We start from the raw sequence: 15,874 nt of genomic DNA on the forward strand, positions 1-15,874 counted from the left end.
AAAAAGAGGAGAAGAAAGATTGCTAGAAAATGAAAAAGGGTGAAAAGAAATAAGGAGAAAAAGGAAGGCGGGTCAAGGTGGGGAAGGGAAGGCAAGAGAGGAGATGACGGGTTGCGTTTGCAAGTCCTTTTTCATCCAAGGTAGCAGTACCCCACCTCTACCGCCTATTTACTTCCGTCATAGCAATTCTGGCGCGCCGCCGTCGTCTGCTCTAAATTTTACTTCACTTGGTCTCAAGGCATCACAATCTCACGCTCATGGGCTGCCTTGGAAACGATTCAATGCGCATAGTGTTCTGCCGGACAATGGCGGCTGGGACTCAGGAAACAAAAACGGCGGCGGCGGCGGTGGCGGCCCATTTGAGTCATCCTCATGGTGGTGGCATGAGGATGGTGATAGTTCCTTGTCAGGTCCCTTGTTTTTCTCCTCCTTGTTGTTGTGCGCGGCGGTGTGTTGTTTCTGCCACCTCCGACTGGCCTGTGCACTGGCATCATCATCGGAGGAGTGCGAGGCTGTGTGGGAAGTGAGGGGAGGCAAGTGGACCAAGCTTGTTCCTGATTTTGTCCAGGATGCCTTTGTTATCGCTCATCAAGTTGGTTCTGGTTCACTGAGCGCGGCGAATCTGTGGTTGCAATCGAAACATGTCTGTATGCGATTGATGCTTCCAGAAGGCTATCCCGACTCCGTTACCAGCGATTATTTGGAGTACTCTCTTTGGAGAGGAGTTCAGGGCGTCGCCAGCCAAATTAGCGGTGTCCTTGCCACTCAGGTACTTGCTTGCCTCTCCCCTCCTACCTACCTAAGTCCTCCTGACCAGCAACCATTATATTTTCACAGATTATGCTCTCTAACCTTTGCATTTGTAGGCCTTGCTCTACGCTGTTGGATTGGGAAAAGGAGCTATTCCTACTGCCGCCGCTGTCAATTGGGTCCTCAAGGATGGAATTGGATACCTCAGCAAAATCATGCTCTCTAAATATGGAAGGCATTTTGATGTCAATCCAAAAGGGTGGAGGTTGTTTGCTGATCTTCTCGAAAATGCCGCCTTTGGAATGGAAATGCTCACCCCTGCATTTCCTCATCTATTTCTTTTAATTGGTGCTGCTGCCGGTGCAGGGCGCTCAGCTGCTGCACTCATTCAGGTTATAGAATGTGACAACTTGCTTTCAACGTTTTCTCTGCCTTGTAAACTTTTTTATAAAAGTAGATGTTGTGATGAATGAACCCAGTCTTATTGAAAATGTGAAAGTTGAAACCCATCATTTCACAGGCTGCTACCAGGAGCTGTTTCTATGCTGGTTTTGCTGCTCAAAGGAACTTTGCTGAGGTATTGCATTTGGAAATGTGGATCCACTTTAGCAAGCATGAAAGCCTTTTACTTCCGCGCATTTGGGTACAGTGTGCTTCAACCTTTGCGTACTACTGTTCATCACTAAAAGGAATACTTCAATGCAGGTGATTGCTAAGGGGGAAGCTCAAGGAATGGTGAGCAAGTCTTTCGGTATCATGCTTGGCATAGCATTGGCTAACCATATCGGCTCTTCTACGGCTCTTGGCCTTGCTTCTTTTAGCATGGTTACTTGGATCCACATGTTCTGCAACCTGAAATCCTATCAATCCATTCAAATAAGGACCTTAAATCCTTATCGTGCAAGTAACTCCTTCTCTTGAAACTTTCTTAGTTGGAATGATGTTTGTGTGATATCCTTATTGCTTCTTATTTAAATTAAGTTTTATCTGCATGGAATAAGAAAGGTTTTTTTTTCATCATTGACCTTCCAATGAGAAAAAAGAAGGATTCACAATGATTTATCAGACCGCATAAAGTTTTCTTTTGGATATTATGAAAGGAAGTTAACTTAGCCCCCCTTTTTACTATCTTAACTTATTTGATGAAGAGGTAATCATTACGTTGTGCATTGGAGCTACAGAGCATGAAGCAGCACAAATATGGGAGTATTGTTCAAAATCTAAACATATGAAAATCAAAATTCTAACAATATTGTCTCCCAACTCCGTCAATCTTTTAGGCCTTTGCTCAATGTTTCTTTGGTTCTTCCCACTGAACATGGCAATCTCGCAGATGCTTGCTAGCTTATGTTTGACAATCTATGATCAACATTAGTATGTTATCACTCGAAAGATTCTTTAAAGTCGTTTAGAAAAAATTGACGATGTGACTGAATAGCAGGCAGTAGTTAAACTGGTGATATTTTGGCTTTAATTACCTTACAGATCTTTATCTCCAGCGTTAACATCATAAGTCATGAGAAAATTAAGTAATAACTACTTCTTGGAAATCCATTTTATAATAAGTCCAAACTTGGTTCTTGTTACTTCAACAGGCTTGGTTTTTAGCGAATATCTTCTTAGCGGTCAAGCATCTCCTGTAAAAGATGTCAATGAGGAGGAACCGCTTTTTCCAGCTGTACCATTTCTTAACTCAAAGTCTGCAAACAAAGTGAGTCATTTCTCCTTCTTCATTTGGCTTATTATTCATTTACCTCGGTGATGTGGACAGCCTTAATATTTCCTTTCCTTTTTATTTTTGAACATTCAACCTTAGGCACATTCAGTAGGATTATCTTCAAACGCAAAGGAAGCTGCTGCTGAAATTGAGCGTAGGCTGCAATTGGGATCCAAGCTCAGTGATCTAGTCAACAACAAGGAGGATGTGCTTGCACTGCTCAGTCTATATAACGAAGAAGGCTATATTTTGTCGGAGCACAAGGGAAGATACTGCGTGAGTAATTTATCATTTTGGTAACAATCTCTGTATCATCCCATAATGTCAGTTTTCTTGATCTGAATCCTTCCTATAAGAATCTTTAAGTCAAGTTAATGACCTTATTGGGGATTTACCTCTCTTAAAGAATATACACGCATTTGACATTTCAGTTGTGAGATTGTTTTATCATCTACTATTGACATGATTAGTTACAAATATACACGCATTTGACATTTGAGTTGTAATTATACTGGCATGAATCAGGTAGTGCTTAAAGAAACGTCTTCTCTACAAGACATGCTGAGAGCATTGTTTCAAGTCAATTATCTATATTGGCTAGAGAAAAATGCAGGATATGAAGCAAGAGGCACTTCTGTTGACTGCAAACCAGGGGGATGGCTGCACCTTTCTCTAGAGTATGTGCGAAGGGAATTCAACCATGTCAAAAATGATGCGGAATCAGCTGGTTGGGTTACAGATGGGCTTATTGCGAGGCCTTTGCCGAATAGAATTCGTCCGGTTTATGTGGCCTAATCCGTTGCTTTTATGACATGACCTATGGATGTTAGATGATGTTTTGTAGTAAGCACATGAGGAAACTATTCTTGAGATCGTCTTGTGATCCTTCCATGCTCGTACTGTCTATTCATTGTTTGATGCAAAGCTTTAAATATCGTTTCTCAAAGATGGGGCAAGAGAATCCTTGAGGACACGTGATTTGACAAGCGAAGGCACCACTTTATTCACCCCTCTTCTTTCACCAGTAAGATTAAAGATGATTATGCAGTATGCAAATGACTAATCAATTGGTGGGCTTGGCAATTTGTACAGAGAGGCCCCTTCCTTCCTACTATGTTTTGAGGACTTGCGTGGCCGGGACATCGTAGTGGCGGTAGACTTATTCCACCTGCTCTCCTAGGTTTCAGGTCACTGATGACTCTTGTTGCAGATTTTCATTATATTCAGTAAATACTGTTGGACATTCGATTGCACCGTGTAGCTGTGTAAGCATGAATCAAATGGATGGCCTTATTAGTGAATGAGAAATTTTATTTGAACCCATATAATCTCACTTTACACCTAACTTAAATTTTAAATGTGAATTGTCTTTTTGATCCTATTGAATAATTACCGTCAAGTACAAGATGAAATTAATAATAAAACTAAAATTTATCAATAAACCCACACTCAATAATCAAACTCTATCATCACTCAATCTTTACATACGTTCATTCTGATCGATGGATGATGATTTTAAAGTTCCAAATCCTCCTACTAAGATATAAATCGATTATGTAAGGTTTTTTATCTTTTGATTTTAATTGTTTTAGAGTTTAAAAGTATAATGCTTGCAAAGAAGGTCTTTATTAGCCCATGAGTAAATTTCTCTATAGGACTCATAACTCTTCCAAAAGGCATTGGGAATTCAATACTGCCACCAACTGAAACATAAAAATAATGAAGCTGAAACACTAATAAATAGTTTGGCATATACATAACAAAAACAGAGAAAGTAAAAACAACTGAAGTGAAGAAATGTTTTTGAAGTTCTTGAAAGCAGTAGTGTCATCCATCAACCAATGAGAAAGGATTCGTCTCCAGAAAAGTGAAGTCCAAATTGTTCTTACTTTTAACAACTTGAAATACAGCAAATACGGCTTTGATAAAGTCCTCAAGTTCTGCTTTGATATATATTCAAGAATAATAATTGTCAATGATTTCCAATTTAAACCAATGAACATGAACTCAACAAATAGCATATCATAGACGCATTAAGAAAATATGGTTTTTTTGTGGCACTAAAACAAAAGAAGATTGGGACATTGGTGATAATGAATATCATCCATCCTATACAGATGAGAACAATGTATATCATTGTAACTATATTTTCGACTCTAGCGACAAAAAAGAGGAGCATCACCATCCTGCATAGGCACTCTCTCTTCACGAGAAATATTGGAGTAGCAAGTTCGCACATTTAAGAATCAAATATGAAAATAGCTTCAGAAACAGAGTTGTCTCCAACTGATTTTGGGTTTATTTTTTATATGGGTGTAAAGATAAATTCACATATTGAATTGAGTTTGTGAGGGTAGTTTAGATAATAAATTTGGGTTTAAAGAGATATTGATAGTTTAATTGAAAATAATATGAGTGTAAAGAATAAGTTGGATGTGGAAAAAGGTTATATGAGTTCAAATAAAATTTCCCTTAATAAATCACTTTCAGTTCGGATTTTTCTCTATAATTTTTCTTCTTTCTTCTTTTTTTCGTTTCTGATTTTCTTTTTCTGTTTTTATTTAATGCTTATGCGGCAAATTCTTATTGGCTCACCAAACAAGCTGAAACAGGTCGAAGGATTACCTGCTTAATCTTTTTTCCCCAAAATTGGTGCGGTAACTATCAAGAAACATTGAATTGACAATTTTTTTTACAAAAGAAACATTGAAAATTTGATTTTTCGGAAACTCATCTTCCAACGAAAGGAAAACAAGAAATTAATGTAAATAGAGAACAAAAAAGTTGTACATCATTAAGTGACATGTAACAACCCGTTCTAAAAATAGGTCCAAATTACGATTATGCCCTTGTGTTGGGCTTTGTCATTCCGGCCCAAATCTTTGGGCTATGTGACTCACCAAACTATAACCCGGCCCACAGTTTTCTTTTGTTTTCCCCTCACACGTGACAACTCTCTCTCCTTCCTCATTTCTGCAAACTTCCCTCTCTCTAACTCTCAAATTCTCTCATTCTCTCTCTAAGCTTCGAGAGCTTCACTCTTGCTCTCACTTTGATTCTTTCACAAACCCAGCCCCAAAATCACATATTTGGAATCCCTGAGACTCAAGGAACTTGAATATATCCTTGCATGCATCATCGGAGCACCATTGAGTGATCCATCGTTGGAGCCGAGAGCTTCAAGCTTCGAAACTCAAAACCTAGGTGAGATTTCTCGTTTAACCTTTATATTCATGGGTTAAATCCTGTCTGGTGTTGATTTGATGTCGAATTTTTGGACTATTTGTTCATGCATGCACTCTGTTTTCCATTTCCAGATTTTCAGCGTGGTTCCGGTTAGTTGCAAACCCTTTCTGGCCACTAATCGACTTCGTCTTGTTATATCTTTGGTATAATCTTGTTCCTCATTCGTTTAGCTTCGCTTTGATGTTTAAATAATGAATTTTGGTCTAGTTTTGACACAAATCAGAGCTCGGGAGTTTCCTGACCATCTTTTTCCAAAATCTGATGACCCGCGAGCCCAATCAAGTCGACCAGACCCGTAATCCAAAACCAGGCCCAAAACCGATTTGAAATCCGACCCAAATCCACTAACCCGACCCGCAACTTGTACCGGCCCAAAATCCAATATGAAACATTTGGGCCATACGACCCACTAACCCAAGCCCAATTCTAACCTTGGCCCAAATCTGTTAAACCTTAACCCAAGCCAAATCCTATAACCATGCCCAATGCCTTGGCCTAATAACTCTAACCTAGTCCACCCCTTCAAGCCCAGAACCCAGATCTAAATTGGATCTAACCCGACCCAACCCAGCATCTCGGTCTAACTTGACAACCCAAGCCCAAATCCGACTCGTTGACCATTGACTTGACCTGTTGATTTTTCGGTCAACGTTGACTTTTGGGTTAACTTTTTCGGGTTTCGGCCGGGACCCCTCCTAGACTAATTTTGACATCTTGATTCCAAATTCGCACTTCATTTTCCCAAATTCAATCGTTTTAGTACAATGTTATTAAATAGTCTATATTTGTTTATAGGTGCATCGGTTGGAAGTGATCCAGTTCGAGCGGCTTCCCATGAACAAAGTATTTATGAGTAGACCCCTTCTCAAATCGAATATTTTATAACTATCAATCTCACATGCATTTCATATTTCATGTTTTGAATATGTCTTATATTATGCTTTTGCTTTATGAATTTCTATATTTATAATTTATCGAGTTTATGTTTTATGAAACGTTATGAATTGTTGAATTCACACTTTATGAAAGGTTTACGACTATTGCTTTTATGCTTTATGAGATCTTATGGATTTACGAATATGGTTTTTGATGATGATTTGAGCTAGAAAGTTTCTATGAATTTATGAGTTGATGCTTTGAGAATTTAAGCTTCGAAGTTTGGTACGAGTTTTGAGATATGTTTTCATTGATCATCTAGTGGGTTATCGTACGACACATACACACAACACGAGTATTAGTCTATGGTCATAGGACATAGTTGATGATATATATGTTATACCCCCAGATTCACTGGTGAAACCAGTGTCGGACAGCTTCACTAGCCACGGCTAGTGTCGATATGTTATGCTATATATAGATATATTCCTTCTCTGGCGTAACCTAGAATCGTACAACTTCACCTTCGGGTGATGGGGCCTACCATGTTTCTTTACTAGCGTAACCCAGTGTCGTATAGCTTCGCCTTCGGGCGATGGACAAGTACTGCCTTTAGGCGACTATGATACCTTTAGAGAGGACAATTTTGATTGGATTTATGGATTTGCCTTCGGGCATTTCGATATTATTTTTAGAGATGATTTTACGGTTTCAAACATTTCCTGCATGCTAGAGTTTTAGAAAAGCCTATATGTAGTATTATATATGAGTTTTTAAAATAGCGGGCTAATATGTTCATAAGGAAATCAGTTTTATTAATATTAGTATTAGTATAAATTATGGTCCACTCATCCTTTTGTTTTTGCGCCCCCTCAGGACATAGTGAAGAGTACGACCCAAGCATCGAGGCATTTCCCTACCAGTGACTTTGCGACCTTCCATTTGTGTATGATTTCTTGATGATAATTGTAATTTAATTTCTTATCTTCACTCGTACTTTCATGTAGTAGTGTGCTCTGTACATATTTGCACATCTTTTGTTTTTGGATTTGTGATCGTTGGTTCTTCCATTGCACTCATGTTTAATTCAGGATCTTATTATTGTCTTCTAGCATTTGTATATTTTTAGAATCGTCGTTTTTGTCATATGACTTTTGAATTACAGGTTTTCTTATATTCTTGCGTATTTATATATTTATGGCTTTCGTCACTCTCGAATGTCGATCAACACATGCCATCCAAGTATCATTAGGATATCTAGGTTGAAGCGTGTCAGACAAGAAACATAAAATACGAAATTAGCAAAGACAACACTATGCTTCTCACATTTTTATTACTATTAATTCGTATTAATTCAATGTGTTTAAAAAATTAAGTTTTTTCATTGTTTTTTTTTATCTTTAATAAATATAATAAATGCAAATTTGTTTTAATAATTTCGGGTCCATTCTTTATCTTTACCCTATAGAGACATTGAGGGCTGGTTTGGTATTGCTGTGCTTTGAAAAAAAGCTGCTTCTGCTGTGTTGTGAGAATAAATAGCTGTGAAATAAAGCAGCAGAGTGTTTGGTAAACTTTTTTGTAAAAGTGCTTTTGAAAAAAAAAAAGCAGTATTAGAGTGTTTGATAAACTTTTATGTAAAACAGATGTGAAAAAAAGCCAGTTTTTCAAAGCTAGGTTTTGCAGCTTCTTGGTTTTAGCTTTTTTTCATCCAAAACTGTGAAAAAAAGCTGAAGCTGAGTGTTTACCAAACACAAAAACAGCTCCCAGCTTTTTTTGATAGCAGCTTTTTTCAGAATCACCTCAGTACCAAACCAGGTCTGAATACAACGAACAACTTTTTTTTGCCACTAAGTTTGAAAATAAACATTTAATGTCCCTTCATTTTTTTTACTAATCTTGTACATCAATGAAGGATAAGAAAAATAAAGGGGTTTTTGAATTTTAATCCTTCAAGAAGATTAAATTAAAAAAAAAACCTGGTGTTAGATTGATTATTGATTTTAGACCCTTAATGTGTACTTAATTCAAATTCATATTATATTTTTATTTTTATATTTAATAGAATTTTTTTTTTGTCAAAGTTTTTATATTTAATAGATAACTTATTTAATGTTATTACATTAAATTTTAAATTTATTATTATACAATTTTATTTTAACTTTCTCCAATTAGTGTACCTAAACATCTATATTATAATATATTTTATTAAATTAGTGTACCGAAATGTCCGTAGCTAAATATATTATAGTGAATTAGTGACAGATAAGAAAATATGTAAAAATATAAGTGTACCAAAATTCCGTACCTAACTATATGATACTAAACTAGTGTACCGAAATGTCGGTACCTAAATATATTATACTAAACTAGTGTACCGAAATGTCCGTACCTAAACATATTATACTAACCCATTGTACCGAAATGTTCGTACCTAAATATATTTTTATGAATTAGTGGCAGATAAGAAAATATGCAAAAACATAAGTGTACCGAAAAATATCTACAAAAATATTTTCTTATATAAGATACCTACCATAACGAGAATTAAAATTTATAATATTTTCATAAAATTTAAATTCATAAAATTATAAATAAAAAAAGAAACGTTGAATACATTTGCTGGCATTAAATAGAGTCTAGGGACTAAAATTAATTTTTAATCTTGTATAAGACATTTTTCTAAACTTCATCTTATTTAGGGATCAAAATCTAGTTTTCTAAAAAATAAAATACGCAAATTAGCCAGTGCTGCAAGATAGATCTCCAGAAATTGCACTTCCATTTAAAGCTGATCCAGTCTGTAAAGCGATACTGCGACCTTCTGGATCTACCGTATCTTAAAGGCATCTCTTGGGAGCGAGTGACTTTGGACCGTCATTTCGTCGTCCTCTTACCCTATCAATCACAAGAAAATTTGTTACCACGAAATATCAACTTGACCAAAAGCCTGACTTAGACTTATACAATGTCTTTTTGGAATCGTATACTAACGCGCACACCTATCTTAACAAAGAAAAGAAATACATACTATCTAAATGTTTCATTTTTCCCCTGGCTGGCTTGAAAGATGACCCACTTAGGATGAAATGAGACTTGCTTAAAGCAGAAAGGTCACTTGTAAAATGGGCAAGTATAGATGTCAATGGCATTGGAGCAGTCCCTGACTTCGCAGGTTGTGGTGTTCGTACATCATAAGTTGTGGTGTTCGTACATCATTTTGTAAACAAATCGATAACACTGTTGGAGCAATATTAGAAAATATGAAAATAATACAAGAATTCCACTAAACAATAATCATATAGAAATTCACAACATCAATTGCATACAAATTAATATAAAAAAACATAGAGAAAAAGTAAAAAAGACTAACAAAGTTGGAGATTGAAGCCATCATAAATGCAATGTCCTAAAGACAAACCCAGATGAGTGTTGGGGAATTAGTTTATCTTCTCGTGCTAGATAGCAGACCTAGATGAGTGCCAAGGAATTAGTTTATCCTTTTGCACTAGAGAGCAAACCCAGATGGGTGTCAAGAAATTAGTTAATCCTCTCGCGTTGGAGAGCAGACCCAGATGGGTATTGGGGAATTAGTTTATCTTCTCGAACTGGAGAGCAGACCCATATGAGTGTCGGGGAATTAGTTTACCCTCTCTTGCTGGGGGACATACCCAAATGGGTATCAGGGAATTAGTTTACCCTCTTGCAGTGAAGAGCAAACCCAGATAAGTGTTGGGAATTAGTTTATCTCTCGCATTGAAAAGCTTACCCAGATAGGTGCCGGGATTAGTTAACCCCTTCGCATTAGAGAACATCAAAGTTGTTGTTGTAAGTGCAGCTGAGGAAAGTTGGACTGGTGGACAACCGAAATAATCCTCAGCATGTGAGGTCTTGTTCGACAATTTGCTTGAGACTTCAAATTGCTTATGGAACCCACGTAAATGTGTAAGTGGGGAGCGTAGTGAGTAATCCCGGACCTTCTCCAAGTATTGTGCTATCCTTAGATGTTTCATTGCGTGCTCTTCTGAGGCTTGGTTGGTAGTCAGCTGAGAATCTTAATGGATTGCAAGCTTCTTCACCGTTAAGTCTTTTGCTAGCAATGGCTGCTAGTAAAGCCTTGTATTCTAATCCATTATTTGATGCTTTGAAGTTTGGAGTGCCGTGGGGCGGTTGTGAGCCGAGGAGCATAAGTCGGTCGAATTGGGAGCCGCATGGCAAGATCGACACATCCAGGAGCTGTGGTGCAAGATAGACTCAGTTGTGAACACGAAGCCAAGATCGATGATACTACCCCAACTGTTGGAGTACCTTATAGGACAGAAAAATGATTTTCTTTTGATCTCAAGACTGCTATCGATTCCTTACCAATTGAACATTAGCCAGATTGAGTTGATTTCTTCTTTCCATTCGTTATGAAGCCTACTCTAATGTAAGGTGGAGGATGCTCCTTGCGAGCCTAGCGGTAAATAGACACTTCGCCTATATGGTTATCAATGTTGCTCATTAGAGTGTGGCCCCAACCATGAATATACGTCTGTCGGTGGGCCCAGTCAGGAGTGCACGCTCTTTCGTGCACTTAGACAAGAGAATATGTTATCCGGATGGCCCAGATGGGAGTGTACACTGCCCGAACGCTCGGTTTATGGTTAGTCAAGGGGCTACTTTTCAAGGCGCTGTTAGAGATGAATGTCGTATGCCCTTGTCTTACCTCAGGACACTCGGTCTAGGGCACGCTGCACCTTAGCGCGCTGTAGGAGCCGATTAACCAAGGTTGTATGTTGCGCGAGGACACTTGTTAATTCTACAACATGTCAAGTGTTGATTGCCATTTAGGGTGAAAAAGCTTGGACAATGTGCATCTCCATGAGTGGCAGAAGTGTAATAGACTCCGGGTGCTAGATTCGAGAGGGAATGATCAAATCTGCAGAAAGTTGAGGTGAAAATACCCCCGATTCAGTCGTCGATCCATAAATCATCGTGGTGAGGCTACGTCGCAATCTCCATCATCTGGCCCAAATCCTTAAATGTTAGAAGTTCAGTTCGTCATAGTTTGTGAATTTTCCATCATTGTATTTCTTCCCCAAGATATTCAAATAATTTATATAAAAATTCTAGGAGCATGAACGTGTGGGAAAATTTACGAATGAATGAAGAAAAATAGAAACATTGAATGCGAGAGTCTTCTTCAAGCATTTGAATCAAACTTTCATTGAAAAGACCAATTTGTGGATGCAAATTTTCATGGTCTGTTGCTTTGACGAAAATGCACCTGCAAAATAATAACACCTTCGATGCCAAAGTTAGTATTATGAAAAGAATGTATTTTTAGGAGTTTGTGGGGGGTAAATGACTTAGCATTTTAGTGGGAGAAGTGAGGTGTTTATAGGAGGGTGGCCGAGCATTACGGTTGGGAGTGGCCAGCCGTATATGTTGAATTTGGGTGGAGTAATTCAAGATATTATGTGAAATAATATCTTGAAATTACTATGGCAAATATTCTAAATTGAATAAGGGATGTTAGGAGTTACCTTATTGAATGAAATCAATGAGGGAATGATGAGTGGAATTTGAATAAATTCCATAATAACCACCTTTGACTCTTCCATGTATGGTGGGAATCTTGAGCCGTTATTGTCTGTTGCATGCACGTGGGAATTTGGGTGTGTCTCATCCATCTAATGAGATATTTATAGGAGGGTCGCCTCCAGGATTTTTTGGATTATTTTTGGCTCCACAATAGTGGTGCCAATAATATGGTGTAGTGGTTAAGGTGTAAAGGTAGTGGTGGTAGGGATTGTGGTGGTGGCAACGATATTGGCTGAAACGGTTGCAACAATGGATGGTGACGATGACGGCAGTGAGAATAGGTGATGGTGATGGTGATGGTAGTGACAATCTTGAGGGTATGGTGGTGGCACCAATAGTGGGGTGTGGTGGTTAGGGTGCAGAGGCAACAATGGTGGTAGGGCGGCAGCTGCAGTCGTGGTGGCAATTGTGGTTGTAGTAGTGGTAGTAGTGGTGGAGGTGGTGGAGGTGACGGAGATGGCAGTGGTGGCAATGGTTGTGTAAAGTTAGTGGCCGTAATGATAGGTGGTGGCGTTCACCTTGTTCTCCAAGAAAATAAATGTGCATAGAAGAATAGATAATGTCAATTTTAAAAGCTAATAAGGGTATTATAGGAATCAAAAATATTTATTAAAAACTCAACATAACTTTTTATAAAATAAGTAGAAAATTTTATTTTTACTAAACATTTTTAAATTGCTTAACTTTAAAGTGAAATTGTTTTTAGTAAAAGAAAATACCAAAGGAGGCCTTAATGAAACACAATAATTTCTAACTTCTTATCAATTAGAATATTTCAATAAAAAATTATTCTAATTGATAAGAAGTTACTAAATGAGGCCTAAACTCGTTTTAATGTATCAACATGTCATAATAGCCATATTATTTTGTCATATATACTAAATTCGTATCAATTCGAATATTTCAATAATAAAAATTACCATTTTCAAAAGCTTAGCACCCTTTCTCCAAAAATAAAAAATAAAAAATAAAAAAGCTTAGCACCCATCTCCTCATGTTTAAAACCACGCCGTTCAAACGGAAAACCTTGTCATTCAAAGGAACTTCATTTTTGTTCTACATTTTTCGTCTAGCAGAGGCTTGTGGGTGGCTGTGCATATTTTGATTCAATTTAACGTTGGCTGTGCATATTTTGATTCAATTTAACGTTATCCTTCAAACATTACTAACTTAAAAGTAATGTTCTAAAAAATGGTCTAGGCGATCGCCATTCGAGGCGTTTTCTTGCAAATCGGCCGGAAAAATTGGCTGGACTCTAAGCGGGCTAGGCGGAGCTGGGCCTTTTTTTTTTTTTTTTTTTTTTTTTTTTTTTAACTTCTAAGTTCTCGTGCCCTGCAACGACCCTAATTTCAGAAACCAAGTCTCGTCGTCAACCACTTCGTCTCTTCTTCCTCAACTGTAGTGCACTCACCCGCTGCGACTTCAAGAGATTTTCTAGGCCATCGTCGTCGATCGTCTCTTCCCGTTTCCACGGTCTCCACTTTCCACCTACTCTCACATCTCGATTCTCCATAGCTTGGTTGCGACTTCGAGGAGCTCGTCAATTACGAAGAAGATGATGATAAGGCATCTGACTCCACAGCTAAAGTCAACGGCGAAGCCCCCAAAAAGTGAGTTTTTGTTCTACAGATTTGCTTACTTATTTTTTTTCAGTTTGTTGTTTGGTCGATCGGAATTAAAAATTCAACCTTTTCATTATTCTAATTGCTTATTATATGTTGCTTGCATATGATTGTTGTAATTCAAAATCCGATCGTAATGTAGAAGTATTCTGATTGCAATTGAATATTAATTAGGTCTAATTTGGTTATGTTTGTCATTACTTTTTTGCAGGGGATAACTTGGAATTCACAGTTCAGGGTTCAAAGATTTCCTTTTGAAGACTGAGCTTCTTCAGTCTATTGTCGACTTTGGATTTGATCATCCTTCTGAAGGTAAACTCTTGAACTTAGACTTTTTGATTGTTATTTGTTGACGTGCATACATGGGCTTTGTCGTTTTCTTTATTGCACTTAAATATTATTTAACTTAAAACATTTACAAAGTATATGAGATACCCAGATAAGATTGGAAATCACATTTCAGTGGTTGCAAGCATTGCCTTGTTCTCAAGTATACTATAGGATTATGAATTACTTCATTTGTTGAAAGAAATATTTCTTTTGTACATTTTCTACTTGTTTTACATAAGGGTATATGAGCTGGTTGCCTTGTTGGTAAAGCAATTCACTTTTGATATTGTAAAGCACACCTGGTAATGAATTACCATTTACAGTTTGCGTTGGAATCGTTTTCAGAAACTTTCTTGTGTTTGAGTTGCGTAACATATAAATGCTTGTTTCATTTTTCTGAAATCAGCTTGTAAATTTTTATGTCTTCTCTTAATTTACAGATGAAATGAGAATGAAAATTGTGGAGATGGGTGATGCTCAAGAGCTTGTGAATATGTTGGGGTCCACTAAAGATGACAGCACAAGGAATGAGGCTTTGAAAGCTCTTACCGCTCTATCACCCTCAGGTTCAGACATTTTCATTCACAGTTGGTACTACATGCGCCTATGTTTATAGCTTGAAATTTTGTTAATTTTATAGAATAGGTGTGTATCAACTTAAATTCCGGGATGCTAAAAATAACTATCTTACATTACTATATTTCCTTATTTTCCACCTATTTTGCATTTTATGTGGCTTTAAATTGTGAACTTGTTGTACATGTGTCATCCTACAATACTCCTCACTATGGTTATATGGCATATATGCTTAATGTGTTTTTAAATTTTGGACTTGTTGGATACTCTTTTTGCATTTTATCATTATTTTTCTATCTTATCCATGGATTTCATACAAGTATAAATTTTTATAAGTGTCAATATGCACTTATTTACAAGATATATAAGAAATTTACCTAAATCCGCTTAGACCCTGCCTAGCCACCTAGATTCTAGGCACCAGCCCGCCGCCCGACTAGCGTTTTTTAGAACCTTGCTTAAAAGTCCCCTTATCTCTCATCATATAGCATATCAAGATAAAAATAAATAAAAAATAAATAAAATAAAATAACTTCAATAATATTTCCTTTACCAATGAATGAGAGATAATGTACTTTCATACTCATACATATAAACCTGAATATCATACTATTGGGCCCTTCAATTTCATTGAAGGCTTTAAGGTGAAATTAAAGTTCATATTACAACCAAAAGCTTCGTAACGTTTGACAAGTGGTAAGTAGCCATACTTTTAAACTTCATGAACGGTCAGTGTTTAATGAATTTTGACCAACAAACAAACATCTGTATATATATCAAACAACTACATTACATTACATTGTTTTATGTTCTCTTATAATCCACATCAAATATATATCAGACAACTATAATGGACGTAACCCACTTTTAGGGGTGAACTACTTAAATTGTTTTGTTCGCATACATATTATTGTTTCTCTCATCTCTCTGGCGTCTCCCTCTTGAACCTCTCTCCACTGTTGAAATGGTTGGATAAAAGACCATTTATTCGGATCCGAAGCCACACCATTATTTTCCATCTCTATTTACAATTACACGTGGTGTACCACACTCTGTGTTCTAGCACACTGAAAAATCTTCCACATAATAGAAAAGATAGAGAACAAACTCCTACTTCATTAAAATATTGGGGGTTTTTGATTTTTTTTTTTTTAAATAAAAAGGGTACCAG

General features: G+C 37.1%; 1 protein-coding gene across 1 annotated transcript; it reads left to right on the forward strand.

Annotated features, from left to right (window-relative positions):
• LOC137717713 (protein root UVB sensitive 1, chloroplastic) lies at window positions 1–3,809 on the forward strand. The gene is made up of 7 exons (XM_068457163.1): window positions 1–769; window positions 867–1,142; window positions 1,271–1,327; window positions 1,456–1,654; window positions 2,346–2,461; window positions 2,567–2,743; window positions 2,993–3,809. Exons 1-7 carry the CDS (start codon window positions 104–106, stop codon window positions 3,260–3,262), a joined length of 1,761 nt encoding a protein of 586 aa, XP_068313264.1. The 5' UTR covers window positions 1–103; the 3' UTR covers window positions 3,263–3,809.
• The last annotated feature ends 12,065 nt before the right edge of the window (window positions 3,810–15,874 follow it).

This window comes from Pyrus communis, chromosome 15, assembly GCF_963583255.1.
Source record: "Pyrus communis chromosome 15, drPyrComm1.1, whole genome shotgun sequence".
Classification (NCBI taxonomy): Eukaryota; Viridiplantae; Streptophyta; class Magnoliopsida; order Rosales; family Rosaceae; genus Pyrus; species Pyrus communis.